Genomic DNA, 18,643 nt, shown 5'->3' on the forward strand with positions numbered 1-18,643 from the left:
TGGAACTTTCTCTCGTAGTATAGGAATACCACCTGTCGGTATGATATCCACCGTCTTACTCAATCTAGTCTTGGACAATTTCGATCTTCGTTCCCAAATCTTCCTTATTTCAGGTATCTCGATGAGGCTTACGTGGCTTTGACCTTTGAAAGAAATGAAGGAGAGGTTTTGAATAAAGACTCGGGAGAGGAGGGGATCCTGGCTCGACTGAAAGGAGAGGAAATAGATGATGAGGAAGATGATGATTTAGAAGAATTTATCCATTTCCTGGAAACTTTTCTTCTGGAATTGAACTTCGATGGCAATGTTTTCTCCCTTTCAGCGGGAGATATGCCCGTACCCTCTTCTTATGGAGGTTTCGTATTTGTGAATGACGATGGTATTATTACCTTTAAAGAAAGCTTAGCTTAGACATGCTGGTTTAAGGATACTCTTTTATTAGGCAGGAGCTAAGTTAGGTATTATCTAGATATAAGAAAGGAAGGAGTCGGAATAGAAGCTCTTTTCGCTACTCCGTTGCTAGTGGACTGCTTGAGAGGGTATCCCCGATAGGCTCGACTATAAAGGAGAGGGAAAGAAGAGAATGAGGGAAGGAAGATAGCATTACGAATTGCCCTATTTTCTCTAGTAAGGAGAAGGTAGAAGGCTAATATTGATTGAGTCGCCTACCCCTGGTCACTGACCTCTCTTTCTCCATGAAGAAAGGCCAATATATCCATATATCAGTACGACTAGCATAAGTCAGACTATGGGGTTGGTCGGTAGGGCATGGTTGGTTCCGAGCTTGGGCAACTTTTGAAGTAAGCCGAATATGAGGGGTAGGAATCCTAAATCTAATGACTTGGTTTACAAGAAGAATAGGAATTATAAGCATGGAATCGGAAAAGCAACTGAACTTCCTTAGCACATAAAGTACTAAGCTCTAAACCTTAAGAAAGGACGCAAAACATTTGATCCTCTAGTTTACTTGCTTACTTGTTAGAGTAAGGAAGAGATCTTACTTGTTAGAGTAAGGAAGAGATTTGACTTGTTAGAGTAAGGAAGAGATTTGACTTGTTAGAGTTAGGAAGCTAGCCTATTTATTAGCTATTCTTAGCCAAGCCCGAATCTCATTCTTACTTCCCTGGGGGAACTTGAAGAAGCTGTGACAGAACAAGAAGAAGCTATTTATACCCGGAAGAAGGACTACTGGTTCGTCTTATCTTATTAGTAGCAAACAGTGGGAGGACGAAGCGGTAGCGCCATCTGAAATCCCAGCTGATAATTCCTTTACTTAACTAGCAGCTTTCTTCTTTATTTCCTTTTAAAAGATGCACTAAATAGATAAGTTACCCAACCAGTCTTAGGATCGTATAGATGCAATAGAGAAGAATTGATGCTATGATGCGGGCACGATGGCTGCTTTCTCTATTTTCACTAAGATATCTGGTATTTCCGATTATAAGCTCTAAACTCAATTTCTACTATCAGGTAGAGGAGTTCATGGATGCTCGGGTCGGGTAAGTAGCTGTTTAGTCCTCGTCTTAGTTAGCCAATGAAGCGAGCCCCCTTACTCTAACAAGTAAGCAAGTAAACTACCTTAGAAAATCGGATTAGTCGGCTTAGTAGGCAAGTAGGCTTAGTCCCTTACTCCGCTTAGCTTCTTTCCTGACTTATAGGCACATTTACGGGCGGGTATTTGATACCGGAACATTGCCTGTTAGCAAGTATGAGGATTGCCTTTCGGATAGACCTACCTAACCTGCCTTAGTAGTAACTGACAAAACTACTAGATTAGCCCACTTCCACAACTACTATAGATACCCATCCAAAACCACTAGAGCTCTTAGGGTAACCTGGCTGTCCTAACTCTTCGGCTTCGGGGGTCGGATTCATGCATCGAAGTAGGTTGGAGGAATAGAATAAAGGCTGTAAAAGAACTGGGGGATAAAGGCTGGTGCGTACGTTCACATAGCTTTTTGTCTCACGACCCGACGGGTTCAAGAGGGAGATCGACCGGAAACGATGACTGAACCTTTCATTCTTTTTATTCCTTCCCAACGACTGATTCATGCCCAACCGGCTTCCCCATTTCTTGCCACCATAGACGAGACTCCCGATTCTGCCTATCCTCGCCTAGTTGAGGGGAGGGAATCACGGAGAAGCGTTCAAGCCGCAGTAGGAGATTCAATCAACTCTTTGGTGTCGGGAGGGGGAAGGGAGATAGAAAATGAGAATTCACCGAAAGAGGATACAGTGCCAAATAGGCTATGGCATAGAGGTCAACCCTCAACAAGGGACAGAAGCGGGTCTGGTTCATGAGTACGTGCTTCTTCCTCTGAGCTACCAAGCTCTGTCTGCCCAGGTGTAGAAGTGCCATAGACTGACATCAAAACATGTCTTGAGTCCAAAGAGAGGCGATCTTTTGGAATGTGTTCCCGATATCGGTACGACATATGAATTAGAGGAGGAACGCGTATCCGAGCCTTACGGAGAGAGTTGACCCTCTTGTCTGGACCGTGCTTGTCTTGCTTGATTGATTGGCTTACCCGTGCCATATTCTCTATGGGAAGATTCTCCTTCTTTTGCACCTTTGGGTCATAGAAGAATAAGGAGCTGTGTGGTATCCGTAGTTTATTGAGATAATTGTCGAGTTAGAAGAACAGGAGAGGGGGAACTAGCACGAAGAAGAATGCTCGGCGCTCCGTCAAGTGAGCCCCTCTCATTTAGGAAGAGAAGTGGGATATCGCTAAATTGAGTATACCTGACGAAATATCAATTCCGATTGAATGGACAGATGTCTGCTTTCAAAAGTAAGTAAGGCACTTGGAGAAAGGGCATGCCCCTAATCGGATTGAGGGACAGACTGCACGGAATCAACTGTGATCGAATAAGCTCTTTTGAGGTCTAGAAGCAAGGTACTGATTGGGGAAGTAACTGAACTGACTGAATCCCTTAGGTATTCGAAGAGCGGAAGGCTTACTAAGGAAAGCAAATGACATAGTGAAAGAGTAGGCAGAGAATGCCATGGTTGTTGTTCAAGAATAAGCCGTTGTCAGACTAGCAATTGAATTAACTGCTATTGAATTCCTAACCGCTGCAAAAGACAAGAAGGACGTAACCGGTGTTAAAGTTAGAAGGGTAAGAGCTCTCGTAGTCGTAGCCGCTGTTGGGACTGATTCCTTTCCTTCTGATGTGGACAAATAGACATCCGCTGTTTGAGAATGAGTTGTGAAAGAAGAAGCTGCACATAAAGGCAGGGAGTCGCACTAGTCTCATCTCAGGGCATGCCCATAATCGGATTGATGGCAGAATCCGCAGCAGGGCAATTACATAGGAAGAAATGGGGCGAAGTGACTACTGCAACTATCGGTGGTATATAAGAGCTCTTAGAATAGCTTGTGCCCAGTTAAGATACGAAGTTCAAAAGTATGCTAGAAGACTTTGCACGAATAGGTATAGATTCAGATGCGGGATTACCCCGCCTTCCTAAGCCTAAGCCCAAATTACTGGATTTCCTGCTTTCCTGAACCGGATTGCACTGATCTGATTAGGCAGAAGAAAGATGCCATATAAAGAAGAAAGCCAGATAGCGGGAATTAAACCAATATTAAATAAGAACCAATAGCATGAAGCTTTAGCTCTAGATAGAGAGCCGGAAATAGGACCCTACAGGACCGGCGTCCTTATTTACATATCCTTAGCAGGAGGTGAAGATCAAGCACATCGTGACGGAACGGAATGATAAGTAGAATCGGCAGCGGAGGATATGAAATAGAAGCATTCCCGTCATCAGCATCTGAGTCATTAGTTTCTTCAGCACCAGGGCCCGTTCCCCTTGAAGCAGCACGTGTTGATTGAGATCGCGCTTCTTCCTAGAGGTGAGGCAGGGGATTGAGTTCCAGGAGCAAAAAGAAAAGGGTCAAGTCGGCACCTTTAGTTGACCTCGTTAATTGAGAACCAGAGCCTGTTCAAGCAAATCCGATTCAAGGCGCAAAATAGAGTTTCTTAATAACCAGCATCCTCACCAGTTCCAACTTCCTAGCAGGCCGGCGTCCCTGTTCTGGTATGTGATATCCCCTAATGAGGTGCTGTTATAGTTCTGCGGAGTGATGTTCCAACATCCCTTCCTGTCCCAGCTTCTTTTCTCGCATCGCTTAGTAAAGAGTAAGAGCTTCCGAGAAAGCCAAGGATCCGAAGTCTAATATTTCTCTACAAAGAAACTTCTCTTCCTTGCTTTCACCTCTCTTTTTAATTCCATTCCCCTCTAACGGAACGGCTAGAATAGAAGGTCAAGTCCAGCTCTTTCGCCTGCAACGAGATGCCTTTTCTTTTGCTTTCCACCTCAAACTTCCAAGGCTAGTCATTCATCTGATGACAATACGACTAATTTATTATGGGGAGAACACCTCCACCTCACCATTAAATGGGTTCACCCAAAGAATTTTTTCGTCAGAACAAAAAATAGGGTGATCTCCTGGTTTAATGGAGACGATATTTCCTGTCAGACTGAGGTCCTTTAATAGGGCATATCCGGATTCTTTGTCGAAATGAACTGCAGCATTATCTCTTGGCGAAATAAAAACTATATTCTGGAATCTAATAAAGTCGATTCCAGGAAACTTATTGGCAAACTGACGATCTAAGCTCTCCTTTAAAAGAATATCGAATAAGACTCTACAAATTTCACCCGCAGGTGGCATACCGACCAAGCTTATATCAGACGACCTATAATTCCTTTCATTATCATCAATGATTGGGAGATCAAGGAAAGATGATATGAGTTTATAAACGTAACCTTCTCCAACTAAAAACTTGACTCTTTCCAAAATTAGATTGATTGGAATTTGACTTACTAAATAAATTAACGATAAATCAATTTTAATTTTATAAATTCTATTTACTTTTCCTAGTAAAAGGAGACTACGATGAAAGTAATCTACCTGCTGATCTAATAGGTAACCATTCAAAGGAAATCTACCATAAGAAAGACTAAATAACAAAAGGGCTAAACCTGCTAACACCAGTGCATCTTCTTCATCAGCTGGCATAACTACTTGAGTCAGCATAGGATATTTTGGGTTTTTACCAAAAATGATATCTGGTGTTTCAACATACTTTCTAAACTTACATAGATCCCCGTTCTTTATGAACTTAATTCGTAGAGGTAATAGAACGTATTTTCCAGATAAGATTTTTTGTTGAATAACAGCTAATCGGTAACGAGACAAACTCAATCCAAAATTGGTATTCCAATCCGAAAAAATTCACTCTATATTCGATGACAGTTTCAGCACTAGTGAACGTTCTACAGAAACAGAATAAGCTCTAGGATGGAAAGAAAGAAATGACAAACTACTAGCAGAAGGTAGTTTACTTGCTAACTTGTTAGAGTAAGGAAAAACATTAGAAAATAAGATACTAAGTGTCATTTTATATATCATTTATCAAATTCTTTCTCTATTACCAGAACCAGGAACAATCCCAACCGAAAGAAAGAAAGAGATCATTAAACCTAAACCTACTGACCTAAGCGCTGGGCCACTTGTTGGGATTGTTATCTCCGCAAAAGGATTCTCATTCTCAAAGGCAGACATCACCGATGCTGAAACGTCGGTAGTTTCAACAAACCCAATCCTACGAAAACCACGCTCATAATGTGACATATCTAAAAAAGGTCTATACGAATTAAAAGTAGCGAACGGGCCACCTACGGGGGCTTGATCAACTCGGCCGGGCACAAAGGCGTACCAGACTGTACAACCAACACCCAAGCAGACATTAATCAAGAAACGCCCATACATACCATCATAGTGAGTAATTACTTCAACCAATATTTTGCTTAAATTAGCGATAACCAAACCACGCAAACCAGCCCCAGAACACCCATATGGTAGCAACGAATCGTAAGTCGGAAGGCTTTTATAATATAATAAGCCAAGAGATGAACTTAAAAAAGAAATCCTATCAAAGGATTCAGGAATTTGCAATTCTTGAAGCAAGAACTCTTCTTGACCAGGAAGAAAGCGATAACCAAAACCCATACGAATGTTGTTATACGATTCGACGAATGATGATGATGATGAATCCAGATCCAGAAAAGGCCGAGGTAGCTCTATAAAAGGTGCTCGAAGTTGCTCATTAATAGAACGCCCCCAAAGGGAATTTGTCCATCGATGTAAACAACGAAGAAGGTAACCACGATTTCCAGGTTCAACAATACCATTAGAAGATTCAGGTTGATTACTCGTAGAAGGTGTGTTTTCATCCAGAGAAAGCTCTTCAAATTCCCTACATAAAGAAAATATTTGAAAATTATCCATATCACGCAAAATTCGAACCCATGATCTAGAATTAGAGGTAAACATTTATTATCTTTCTACCTTTAGACTAATAAACTAGGTTTTTATCCCTTAGCTTTCTACTCTTTAGTAGTTAAATTGAATGCTTGAATCCAGCTTCTTTATCTGATAATTGCTTGAAGGTGAAATTGAATGCTTGAATCCAGCTTCTTTATCCTATCTACGTAAGAAGCTTGAATCCTGATTCGATATCCTATCGTATCCAGCTTCTTTATCTGATAATAGCTTGAAGGTTCATGCTTCTGATAGTTCATGCTTCTTTATCTGCTAATAGCTTTCAGGTTCAATTTGCCTGCTTCTTTATCCTATCTACGTAAGAAGCTTGAATCCTGATTCGATATCCTATCTACGTAAGAAGCTTTCAGTTAAATTGTTCTCTCATCTGAGACTTGCCCTTCAGTTGAGACTGATTTAACCTTAGCTTTTACTAAAGAATAGTTAAAGTGAATGCGCTTAGATGGCAGGTTAGCTTCCTAAAACCATTATCAGATAAAGAAGCAGGAAATTGAACCGGGGGAAGACTTTTCTGGTACTCATCTTACCCTGGAGTTGGATTAGTATCATCTTTCTCTGCTGCTGCTATCAGACGTTCTTGCAGTTCTTATACGCCCGACCGGAATAGAATTCAGGTACAGAAGCTAGGTAATCAGTAGTTAAGAGTGCCCGTACTGATAAAGACGAATCAAAGCAATAGGCAGTACCGAAGATAGATCGTCGGGCCTTACTGTAAGGTATCTGGTGGGACTATACTGAGCTTCTTAAGCTGCTATCAGAGTTGAGTGGAGTTGGAACGGAAGCAGCTGATAATGATTCCATTAATTCTGCCCTAGCGGATGTCATAGCTTAAGCTGCGTTATGAGAATCGGTTCTTGCTGGTACGTCAGCAGATTACCTGTGAGTTGGCACTTTAGTATCAGATTGGGAGGAGAAGCATTTACCTGTTGTGGAATATCCTACTTAATCCATTGCTTGTGCCCAGGAAGGTGGAAAAGGAGAATAAAAAATAGCCATGCGGTCGACTTACATAATAATTAGAGTAAGATGATAGAATTAATTACATTACCTTATGGTGTATACTTACAGAGCTACGATAAAGAAGAAAGTAGCTTATATTCCCCTTATAGGCACGCTTCACAACTGCTATGATATTTTAGGGCTTCGGATTAGTCGTAAATAGCCCCAAAGGCTATTTCTCTACTCTGCATAGCAGAGGTACTTATATTATATTATATACAGGCGGATTAGTTTACTTAGTCGTAAATAGCCCCTTTGGCTATTTATATGCCTCTGCGTAGCAGAGGTACTTATCTTATATTATATACAGTTAGTCTACGCCTTTGGGGCTATTTATCTTCTTGGGGCTATTTATCTCCTTCACCAACAGAGCTATAATTTATTTAGATTGATTTTAGGATTGTCTTCCCTATAGCTTTCCTTAGATGCGGGCGGGCTGGAAGGCGACAATAGCAATAGAGTGGCCAAGCGTTGACAGAGAGGAATCAAGCAGAAAAGCAGACTGACCCGATTAGTAATATCAGACAAGGCAGAGATTTGATTAAATTATATTAATAAGAAAAGTAAGAAAAGCGACTATTGTGGGATGTAGTACTCAATCTGATACCAGTACTTTCCGGGCTAAGGTAAAGTGCAAAAGCAGATTCTCCAAATGCCATTCCCCTACCTCTTTTAACTGCTGCTGCTATCAGATCAGAGGTTTCTGGTACGGAAGCGGATTAGCTGATATGGCAAGTTCCAGTGCAAGCGCTTGACAGGGCATTAGCTGTGCTTTGATTGCCAGGTTCGGTTGGAACGGACGCAGCTATTCATAGTGGCGTTATCACTGATGCTGTCCCGATACGAGTTGCAGCCCTACCCTACCTTCTAACTGCTTCTAAGGGCTTGGGATTAAAGGAGAAGAATTGGAATGCCCCAGGGTAAACTTTCTCATTGATCTATCAGTACCGATGCACTAAGCGCAAAGGCATCTTTCCAACCTTCCCGGTAAACCTGATAAGAGCAAGTACCGCAGCTGTCCCGCCGCATGCATTTGACTTTCCTAAATATAAATTCCGAGAAAGGGAATTTAGGTAAGACTACTAAACTAGGGAAGGAAAAAGTCTCAGTTGGAACAGAAGCTGCTTATAGTGCCAATCGTAGGTAAGAGTCTGATGCCAGGTCCGCTAAACCTTCTCCTCTAATTACCGAATGGGGCCAAACTTTAATGGCTAAGGTAGAACTCTGAACTAAAGCTTCTTAAGATGCCACTACTGAAGCGGATTACCCGGTAGTGGGATTAGTAGCAGATTCAAAGTTTTCATTTCATTTTGTGCCCGACCCGGGACGGCAGCTGATTCCTAGGGAGTTGGAACTCCTGCTGCGTCAGGAGATAGCAATACCGATTGAAGCTTAGCAGATTCCTCTTTCTAAGAGGTAAACTCCCCTTCATTTCATTCTTTCTTTCCGGAAAAGCTGTTACGGGTTCAGGGCAAGTTGGAACTCAAACAGTACGAGTAGGCGGTGCGGTTACAAGTCCTGGGGATAAATGAAGTGAGTCTTTCTTTTTAGTCTGCCTTTCAAGAGAAGACCCTCAAGTTGCTAAATCTTCAAGTTTTCATTGATCTGCCTCTTCCTCCTTATGTGCCTTATTCTCATCTGGGGGGGAAGGGAACTTCCGGGCTTATGCCTGCCTCAATGCTTGCAAGCCCGAAGCTGTATTGACCAATAAATAAGAGCCACAGCAGCTCCATTCTTTAAGAAAGGACTGCTCGCTCGTCACTGAATGTAAGAGGTCTTTGTCTCACCATAGATGAACAAGCTCTCATCGGTACAGGATACTAATACACTAATAGTACAGGGTCAGACCAAGGGCTCGCGAACTCCTTGATTAAAAAAAGGGGGGCCGCCCCCTTCTACTGCATCCAGTACTGGATAGGATGACACCCTATAGACCAGAAAGCTCCCGGATGATCTGATTCAATTCAATTGGCTTAGATTCTATAGCAGTTGATTCTGGGCAGGAATCTGCAGGTACTTTATCTAAGTAATTTATTTGGCATTTGTTTTGCAAACAAGCCTTTAGACTTTTCCTTTGTACAGCTTTCCTTGCTCGAATACGAGAACAAAAAAAGGAGAGCCATACCTCAGTCATTCGTAGCTAAGGTTTCTGCTATTCAACCGGGTAAGCAATGTACAGTTCGTAAGGACTAGTAAGAAGGGAATGCCATTGATTCCGTTGGAGGACTGCGTTTTGAGCCCTTTCTCGGGTTCCTAGCCCAAAGGGAAAGACAAGGCTGAGTTGCCCCTTCTACCATCTGAGGTGGAATACGGATCCTTCTTTGCTGAGTTTGTTCTATGGAATAGGCCCTCTTACTCTATCTCATGTCGGAGAAGATTATGTATGAATTGGAATACCCACGAACGTGTAAGAGGTAAGCTACTTAGTTGATTTGATTTAAGGTCTCTCTTGATCGAAGGGTTCAAGCCGCTAAAGCGGAAACTGCTATCTCTTCGCCTGAAGCGTTGTGGATTGATTGTGGGGGATTTAGGCGTGTCACGCCAACCTTCTTCCAGTTCCTGGATAATCGTTCCCGGATAATGCTTGCCGCAGGGGCTAACCCTATCTTCGCGCATACTTCCTTGGTTGTCTGGGAGTTGAATCAGAAGCATCGAATGAAAGGTTCTTTCCAGGACCTCTGCTATTTCCCGCCATTCTTCTTCCTAGTGACCTAGGAGTTGGGTTCGTGACACGAATCTTTTCTTTCAGCTATTCAAGTAGCCCGGTCTGGTAAGTAAGGACTTTGCTCCCAAACTTTAATGGCGAAGTCAAAAAGCCTTCAACAAGACCATCTGCTATTGAATCAGCTGCTGTTGCCGGGCGAGGTTCTATCTTTTCCTTGTAGTCCACGGGATTTGACTGAAGGGGAAGCTCATTCCTTGGATGGATCAGAACTGATATGATACAAAGGATAGTCTCTGTAAGAAGGACCAAAGCGCACAAGCAAGACTGAAAGAACCTACTGATTCTTGCCAGTCATAACAACCAGAACGGGTTAGCCTTCGTTTGCCCCATTGGCGAAGTCATAAGTAGTGGTGAATCCGTGTCGCTACTAAAAGTGCTTTCCATAGTTCAATAGAGAAAAGAGAGAAGACCGGGTTCTCGAATCCCCTGCATGTGAGGGTGGCTTGATGTAAAAAAGAATCCCGAGGACAAAAGTGAATCAGAATAGGCGGGAGAAGGAATCCCCAGCTATTGACTCAGCTACTATTGAAAACAATCCTAGGGCATTCAAAGAAGAGTACGAGTTAGCAGGGCCCTTGGGCTTCTTGGCCTAGCTTTTGGCGGACGCAGTAACCTTAAACTCCCCTAGCTGCATTACCGGTCTTAGCACTTTCCCTCTTTTCTCGCACGAGGCAAGCAAGGCCAGTCAGAGTGAATCGTCGAACAGGAGGAAGCGTGGCAGTATCGGTTGTTGTGCTCGAATCAATGGCTTCGAATGCAAGCTCTTTGAAAGGGAGCAGAGTGGTAACTGCACTGGTTCACTCTGAATGGAGGACTTTTTGCAGCTATATCCGCCTACTTACTTTTTTATCGATCGAAAGACCTGCTACCAGTGGAAAACAAGGCCAAGACTTTTTCAGCCATATGGAGAAAACTTTTCCCGGTTTTGAGTTTCATTTGAGAAGGCATAGGACCTTCCTAAAAAGACTTTCCTTTGGAAAGGCGTCGAAGGAGTTAGCCCAAGGGGCAATCAGTAAACTCTTATATGAAAGACTTTGCTTTTAAGCTTATGAGAATCCCAGGCTGGGTTAAGGTAGTTCAGTGACTTCCGGGCTTAGCTCTTCATATGTTAAACTTCTATTGTATTGAAGAAGCTGTTCTTGCTCGTCTTCTCTTTGCTCTTGTTGAGTAAGATGTGATTGCTCTAGTAGCACAGCAGTAGGAATAGTCTATATCACCGATAGGCCAGGCCAATTAGTTAGTGAAGTATGGCATCTTAGTAGTGGGAGTAGGAATAGTAGCATTGGATTAGTTAGAAAGAGTCTCTTCTTTCTTGTTTAATAAGCTTAGTCTCACATTAGCAGATCGAAGTGCAAGAGCAGGGCCTGGTGCTAACGTAAGGGTTGATCAAGGTTGATTTTAGTTATCTCTCTTTCTTTACTTCAGTAATGGATAGAGAGAAATGCCCTTTCGGGGAGCTTTAAAACTCCGAGTGAAAGTGAAGAAAGAATTAGATTCTCGATAGGCAGGCCCTTACTATATATTTGCCAACTTGAATAGGAAAAACAAGACAACACTTCCGGACGAAAACTCGTGATAGAAGGAAGCTCCCATACGGCTATAGCAAGCAAGTTTTTTCACGTTCATCACAATGGGCTCCCCCTGTTCCAATCGATGGTTTTGGGATTTTTTTGGCTAATAGTTACTGAGAAACCTTCTTTCAATCGTATGCCTGTGCTTGACACAGAACGCCAAGAAGTGGATTTCTTATTAGGATAATTTCCAAGTCGAGTGACTGGGACCCTACCTGCCCTTTCGAAAAGGGCTTTGCCATACCAGATCAATAGTCTCAACCAAAAGCCCTCTTTTACTATATAAGGTCCAGGAATCCACTTCTTTACTATAACTATACTATTTAAATAGAAACCCTGTTGGAATGCCTAGTTTCGTACCCAAGCCCAGCCCAGAGTCATAGATGGGATTACTGCCCTTGGCATGGGTTGATAAATAGGAAAAAAAGCCAAAAGCATGAAATTCTTCTTTTTTGTTTGATTTAAAAGTGGGGCTGAACAATTACCTTAACTTCAAAAATCCCGGCTGCGCTAAACTCACGGCCCTATGCCTTGAAGTCTGATCTCTTTATTGTAAAGGGTAAGGCACCTCTTTTCAATTCAAAGAAGGAACGGATGCGGCTGACCAAGGTGAAGATATTCTCTTTGTCAGCCCGGTTCGAAAAATGCTTATTCAGATGACCTGCTCTAGGGCAAGGGAAGAGCCGAAGCCCGCTCTCTCGATGATGAGTTGAAGAGATGTACGGCTCTCTCCCTTCCAAAAATTGTGTTTTTGCTGACTGAGCTTCAATCTCACCCTCTGTCTGATCAGCCGATTGTTGCACGCCTCTAGTTCTAGTATATCCTATATATATGCTATTTATGATATATGCGCATCCGCACACACTCCTGAGAGATGGCAACTGAGCCGCAGCCCAAGAGGCTTTGAGGATAGCTCTCAGGAGGTCTTCGATCGCGCCGAAGCAAGAGCAAGAAAAAAGCTGAAAACTCACCCCCAGCGCTCGCCTACAGCCAAAGCATAAGGGCAGTGGGCACGGATACACTCATAAAGCAACAGACCTAACCGGAGAGCCAACTAGCCCTTGCGCGGCCAAGAGGAATGTGGCCACTGCATGCAGTTAAAGAGTTTTCACTTCCTGACTCTTAAAAGAAGGTTAAAGGAGCTTAGCCCGGAACAAGAGGACGACTGCTTCGCCTAGAAACAGGAGTGGGTCGCCCACCTAAAATAAATATAAGTTGGTAGAAAAAAGTCAGTGAAATTGAAGTAATATCATATCTCTGCCCTAAGGCCATAACAATTCTATTTCACAGCACGGCTAGACAGAGAAAATGACCAAGGACACGAAAAAATGACTAGTGCCCTATCGAAATGTCATGTATGCCGAGCCAGAGCTAATTCGGATAGTGAGGGAGTAATTCGAAGGCAAACTGTGCTTACTCTTTAAGCAGTCCTCGGTAAAAGAAAGGTCCCGGCTGGAAAAAAGAGATCAAGATGGGAGCATCTCACTCAGCAGTGAGGATGATCTTACCAAGTCCTTACCTCATGCTTCACACAAAATAGAGATTAAAAAAAGAAGATCCGCCGTCTTGTCTTACTCTACTTGAATTTGACTAGGCATTGATTCCCATCTCGGTCAATCAATTGGCCCGCCTAGGCGAGGAGGAGCAGCTAACTACTTTCTACATAGCAGGATAGGGGACTTTAGCAATGCTGTGATCTTTGCCCGCAGTAGGATGATTCTCTATTGCCGCTTTCATGTGACCACGAATGGCTCTTGTTCTCAGACCGTGAATCCTATCCTCCTATATGGCGAGAATCCTTCTAACTCTTTTTCTTTTCAACAGCATAGGCTTCTTGCCTTTGAAAAAATTCTTGCTTTCAACCTGTACCTAGACTCCATTCCTAGCTGAAAGAACCTATTCGAGAACATCCTCATCTGGGTCCAATATCCGATTGGAGGAGAGAGTGGCGTTAAATTTAGTCCTAGCTTGAAAGCGGCTTTCCTATCCTTATGGAAATGCTTATTAAAATATGGTAACTCGGAATCACCAACCTAATATCCAAACTTCAGGACAGAATTTAAAAGAGGATTTTGCTCGCTCCGCAGTAACGAACTGATCAAGATGTGGTGTCCAGTCCACATTGGTACGGGATTTGCGATGCCATCTGTATGGTCTTGTGCTCTTTCCTCACATTGGGAGTGCTGCCCTGGAACGGCAAACCTCTAGATCTATCTCAGCACGTTGCTCACATTGCTTTGTCAAGGAAGCCGAGATCGATGTCGGATGATAAAAACGATGGAAGAAGGAAGGAGATAAATAGCCCCAAAGGCGTAGACTAACTGTATATAATATAAGATAAGTACCTCTGCTATGCAGAGGAGAAAAGTAGCCTTTGGGGCTATTTACGAAAGGAGATAAATAGCCCCTTTGGCCCTACATTCATAATAATTTAAGTTCTAATCCGCCTTACTATAATATAAAGACCTCAGCTATGCTGAGTAGAGAAATAGCCAAAGGGGCTATTTACGACTAAAGGAGAGAAATTGCCCCAAGAAGATAAATAGCCCCTTTGGCGTAGACTAATCAGCCTGTATATAATATAAGATAAGTACCTCGGCTACGCAGAGGCATATAAATAGCCAAAGGGGCTATTTACGACTAAGTAGACTAACTGTATATAATATAAGATAAGTACCTCTGCTACGCAGAGGCATATAAATAGCCAAAGGGGCTATTTACGACTAAGCCTAAAATAAATATAAAGGAGATATTTACCTAAAATAAATATAAATTCCGCACCGGTTGAGAGGCAGAACTGCTTTACTACCCTTTCCATATATACCATTGATAGAGGAGCAAACGAGAAGACAGTTTGAATCCGATCTCCCTTTCCGTTAGATAGGAACAGATTTACCTGTGCCCGTTCTAGGTTGAGGCTTCCTCTTCCAGATCATGTTGAAATGAAAGAATTTCGTATGTATGGTATGGGGAAGGGGAACGTAAAGCTGATGCCTCCCCGAGTTCTCACTCTTTTTCTTCCTGTTATCTAGCTTCAGGATGGACAATAAAAAGTGCTAACTACTTAGATCCCGCGATATGACCAATGGTAGGATTGGGCCTGAGCTGCTCAACCTTACTTGCTTTAGGATTTAGATCATAAGTACACCCGGAATTTCTATCTTATATTCGATCAATTCCTTCGGGGGCTTATGTAAGAGTCGAAAATAAGAAAGCATAAAGCAGGTGTTTACTTGAATTTAGCATAGATTTTCTATTAGGTTCATTCCTAGGGAGACAGAAAAAAGCATACCGCCTCCCCGAACTCAAAATCTTTCAACTGGCAGGGCACTCAGGTGAAGAATCCCGAACAGCCTTTGCTGCTTGTTTCTTTCGCAGCTCCTTCTGTCCATCTGATTTTCCTGGTATTCAATCTATAACTCTCTTAGTTCTCCCCGCCCAAATATATATACAGGGCTCAAAAGGCTAACTCCCTACCTCAAGCTGTTCGTGGAATAAGAAGATTCTGTCCAAACTATCCTACAAGTGTTAAGACTACGCTCAAGTTGGCCTGCAGACAAGAAAACGAGGTTCAGTGAGTAGAGAATACAGTGCAATCCAAGTAAAGAGTTCTAGCTGGTGGCTGGTAAAGACAAAGCCAATGGTACGAGGTGTGTCACTCCCCCGGAGGGAAGACTCAACCACTGAATGAGACAAGATCTTTGATTGAGTAGATCCCGGGACCGGGACAAAGGGAGTTGAAGTGACCCGAGTGGGAAAAGAGATCGGGGGTATCGATGTGGATGAAAGGCAGAGATGAGAGCGAGAAAAGAGGAGTGGAACGAAGCCTTAAAGGCGAGGCACCCGAAGACAAAAGCCATTGGCTGAACACCAGCCAAGCCAGACAAATCCTTAATTCGAAAGACGACAATCACAGCATCACGACTCGAGGAACATTCCTTGAGGGAGTGAACCTATGAGATCGATAGACAACCCGTAAAAGGAAGCCGCTAGGCATCCAGCCCTTTTTATTATGAATTTGAAATGGAATGCTTGTAAAGTTTTTTACAGTTAAGTGCTTTATTTTATTCAGAAAATGAAATACCATCTTTTTAGAATAAGACAACACAGGGGGGTGGAGTGAGCCTAGAGTAGAAGAAGACTCCCTCTGAGACTCCTCAACTCATACTAGGGCTGGCAGGGAAAGACTGAGACTACCGATACGTATCAATACGTACCGATACCGAGCCGGGTTGATGAAAGATCACAGGATAGAAAGCCTATGGTCTCTACTGCCAACTCCTTTCACTCCTGTTTACCGTAGCAACTACAGCAAGCTGACTAGCTCACAGGCTCGTATGACTAGCTCGCTTACTTTAACTCAACAGCCTAGCTCTAACAAGCCAACTCCGTTCCTAGTTTCGCTACCCTGCTTTAGCCTTCCCCTATAACGAGCAAGTAAGTATACTAGCTGAGCTAGCCGCATTCCTAGCTACTACTTAGTAGCCTTATTTAATTTCACTTACAGCTATCTAAGACATTCAGGGGCTGTGTAACTGCGCTTCTATTAATCTGTTACGGATGTCGAAAAGTGAAGATTGGTTCTGTGCCAGGTCATGGTGATATGCTGGAGAAAGGGTTGTTTTGTCGATAGCATTATATGATGTGGGATGCGTAGTAGCTGTTGTCACAGTAGGGGGTCCCCCTAAGGCGGGAATTGTCCTAAAGTAGCCATAGCGTTGATTGCTCTCCTTGTTCTATTGTATGGGCGAATTATCTTAACGAAAGCCTTCTTTTTGGCTCTCGTGTGAGGGTTGTGTCATAACTTGTGTCTATCCGCTGTTAAATGACTTAATAGAGTTGCCTAAGGGCAGTCTCAAAGATAAGGGGTTCAAGCCGTATTCGTTTTGATTAGCTGTCCCAGGGAAAAGAGTCAGTATTGGCAGTTGGCATGTCCGAGCTAAGATCGGTTGAGGCGGGTAATAGTTAAATCGGTTACAGGTGCTAAGCGACTAAGGCTACAGCTGGTCAGTTTTAGCATTTTTCTTATGGTTACATGTCTATCACATTTTAAACAATTAAATAGGAAAAAGCGACGTAACACCTCTTTCCATTCTTAAGCGCGGTGGGCTTCTATCTTTCGTTAGGTTTGGGTAAAGGGAAGATCCCTGCTAGCAGTTGCTGTTGTCTTTGCTGAATGCCCTCGGGGCTTTTCTCCTTGTTTTCCATCTGCTGCTGCTCAAACCAAACCATTAGGTATGTCAAATTTTTTTCGGCTTGTTATCGCTCTTGGGAAGTCTATTTAGGTAGGGGTTTGGGAATTGATCTATTGATCTAAGTCTAAGTCCCGGTCTTTCTTCTTCTAGCTCATCAACCGGCTTCTCGCTACGCCCTTAGGGAACTCTTATCCGGGAACTTCCTGACGGGGACTGACTTATGCTAGAACGAGATAATAGCTTACTAGCACCGGACTATATTATATATAATATATCCTTTTTGACTCTCCGGCTTACGAGAGATCTAGCACTAGATGGAGATGTGACTGACTTGAGCTAGGACTTTTCTTACTATCCTAGAATACTGTCTTCCCTATGAGGTTTAGGTATGATCACCTTCTCTATCTCCTAGGGCACTCTCTAGCACGAGTGATTAGTTGCTTACTACAGTACAGGAAGGTTAGCTGCTTACTACTGGTTGGAACGTAGGCAGGAGACAAGATAATGGGGTAAGGGAGAGCTTCTAATCTCAATACTCCTATCCTAGTCAAAGGCTTTGAAGGTTGGACTACTACTCCTATCACGAGGGGGTTACTTAAAATAGCACCAGGCAGGGTCACTCTTTCACCTGAGAACTAGCACCAGTGATTACGATTTCTATTTATTTTAGGTAAATATCTCCTTTATATTTATTTTAGGTAAATATCTCCTTTATATTGATTTTAGGCTTAGTCGTAAATAGCCCCTTTGGCTATTTATATGCCTCAAGGAGATAAATAGCCCCAAGAAGATAAATAGCCCCAAGGAGATAAATAGCCCCAAAGGCGTAGACTAACTGTATATAATATAAGATAAGTACCTCGGCTACGCAGAGGCATATAAATAGCCTTTGGGGCTATTTACGACTAATCCGAATTTACCATAATATTAAGTTAAGTTCTATATGTATATAATATAAGATAAGTACCTCTGCTATGCAGAGCATATAAATAGCCTTTGGGGCTATTTACGACTAAGTAGAATAAACCATCTTACTAAAATAGAAAGACCTCTGCTATGCCTCTTTGTGAGTCGAAAATAGACCCAAAGGCTATTTATATGCCCCAAAAATATAGTAAGTTGTGGCAGAGGTACTTATCTTATATTATATACAGTTAGTCTACTTAGTCGTAAATAGAGGATTAGTCGTAAATAGCCCCAAAGGCTATTTCTCTACTCAGCATAGCTGAGGTCTTTATATTATAGTAAGGCGGATTAGTCTACGCCTTTTGGGCTATTTATCTCCTTTGGCTATTTATATGCCTCTGCGTAGCCGAGGTACAACTCTTATATTATATACAGTTAGTCTACTTAGTCGTAAATAGCCCCTTTGGCTATTTATATGCCTCTGCGTAGCAGAGGTACTTATCTTATATTATATACAGGCTGATTAGTCTACGCCAAAGGGGCTATTTATCTTCTTGGGGCTATTTATCTTCTTGGGGCTATTTATCTCCTTAGCCTTTGGGTCTATTTTCGACTCAAAGAGGCGTAGCAGAGGTACTTATCTTATATTATATACAGTTAGAACTTAACTTAATATTATGGGGGGCCTTTGGGGCAATTTCTCTCCTTTAGTCGTAAATAGCCCCAAAGGCTATTTCTCTACTCTGCATAGCAGAGGAACTTATATTATATACAGGCGGATTAGAACTTAATTATAGTAAGTAGGGCCTTTGGGGCTATTTATCTCCTTTCGTAAATAGCCCCTTTGGCTATTTATATGCCTCTGCGTAGCAGAGGTACTTATCTTATATT

At 42.6% G+C, this 18,643-nt stretch overlaps 1 protein-coding gene across 1 annotated transcript; it reads left to right on the plus strand.

The window, feature by feature from the left end:
- Window positions 1-6,798: 6,798 nt before the first annotated feature.
- On the plus strand, window positions 6,799-10,070 carry LOC141817397 (uncharacterized). Its single transcript, XM_074705057.1, is given in 7 exon segments — window positions 6,799-6,805; window positions 8,140-8,275; window positions 9,359-9,368; window positions 9,438-9,500; window positions 9,613-9,683; window positions 9,798-9,864; window positions 9,867-10,070. Coding segments are annotated over 7 exon segments (558 nt in total).
- The last annotated feature ends 8,573 nt before the right edge of the window (window positions 10,071-18,643 follow it).

The sequence above is a fragment of the Curcuma longa genome, unplaced genomic scaffold, assembly GCF_044706935.1.
Source record: "Curcuma longa cultivar G26 ecotype Majalengka, Jawa Barat unplaced genomic scaffold, ITB_CL_G26_1.1 contig_20374, whole genome shotgun sequence".
Classification (NCBI taxonomy): Eukaryota; Viridiplantae; Streptophyta; class Magnoliopsida; order Zingiberales; family Zingiberaceae; genus Curcuma; species Curcuma longa.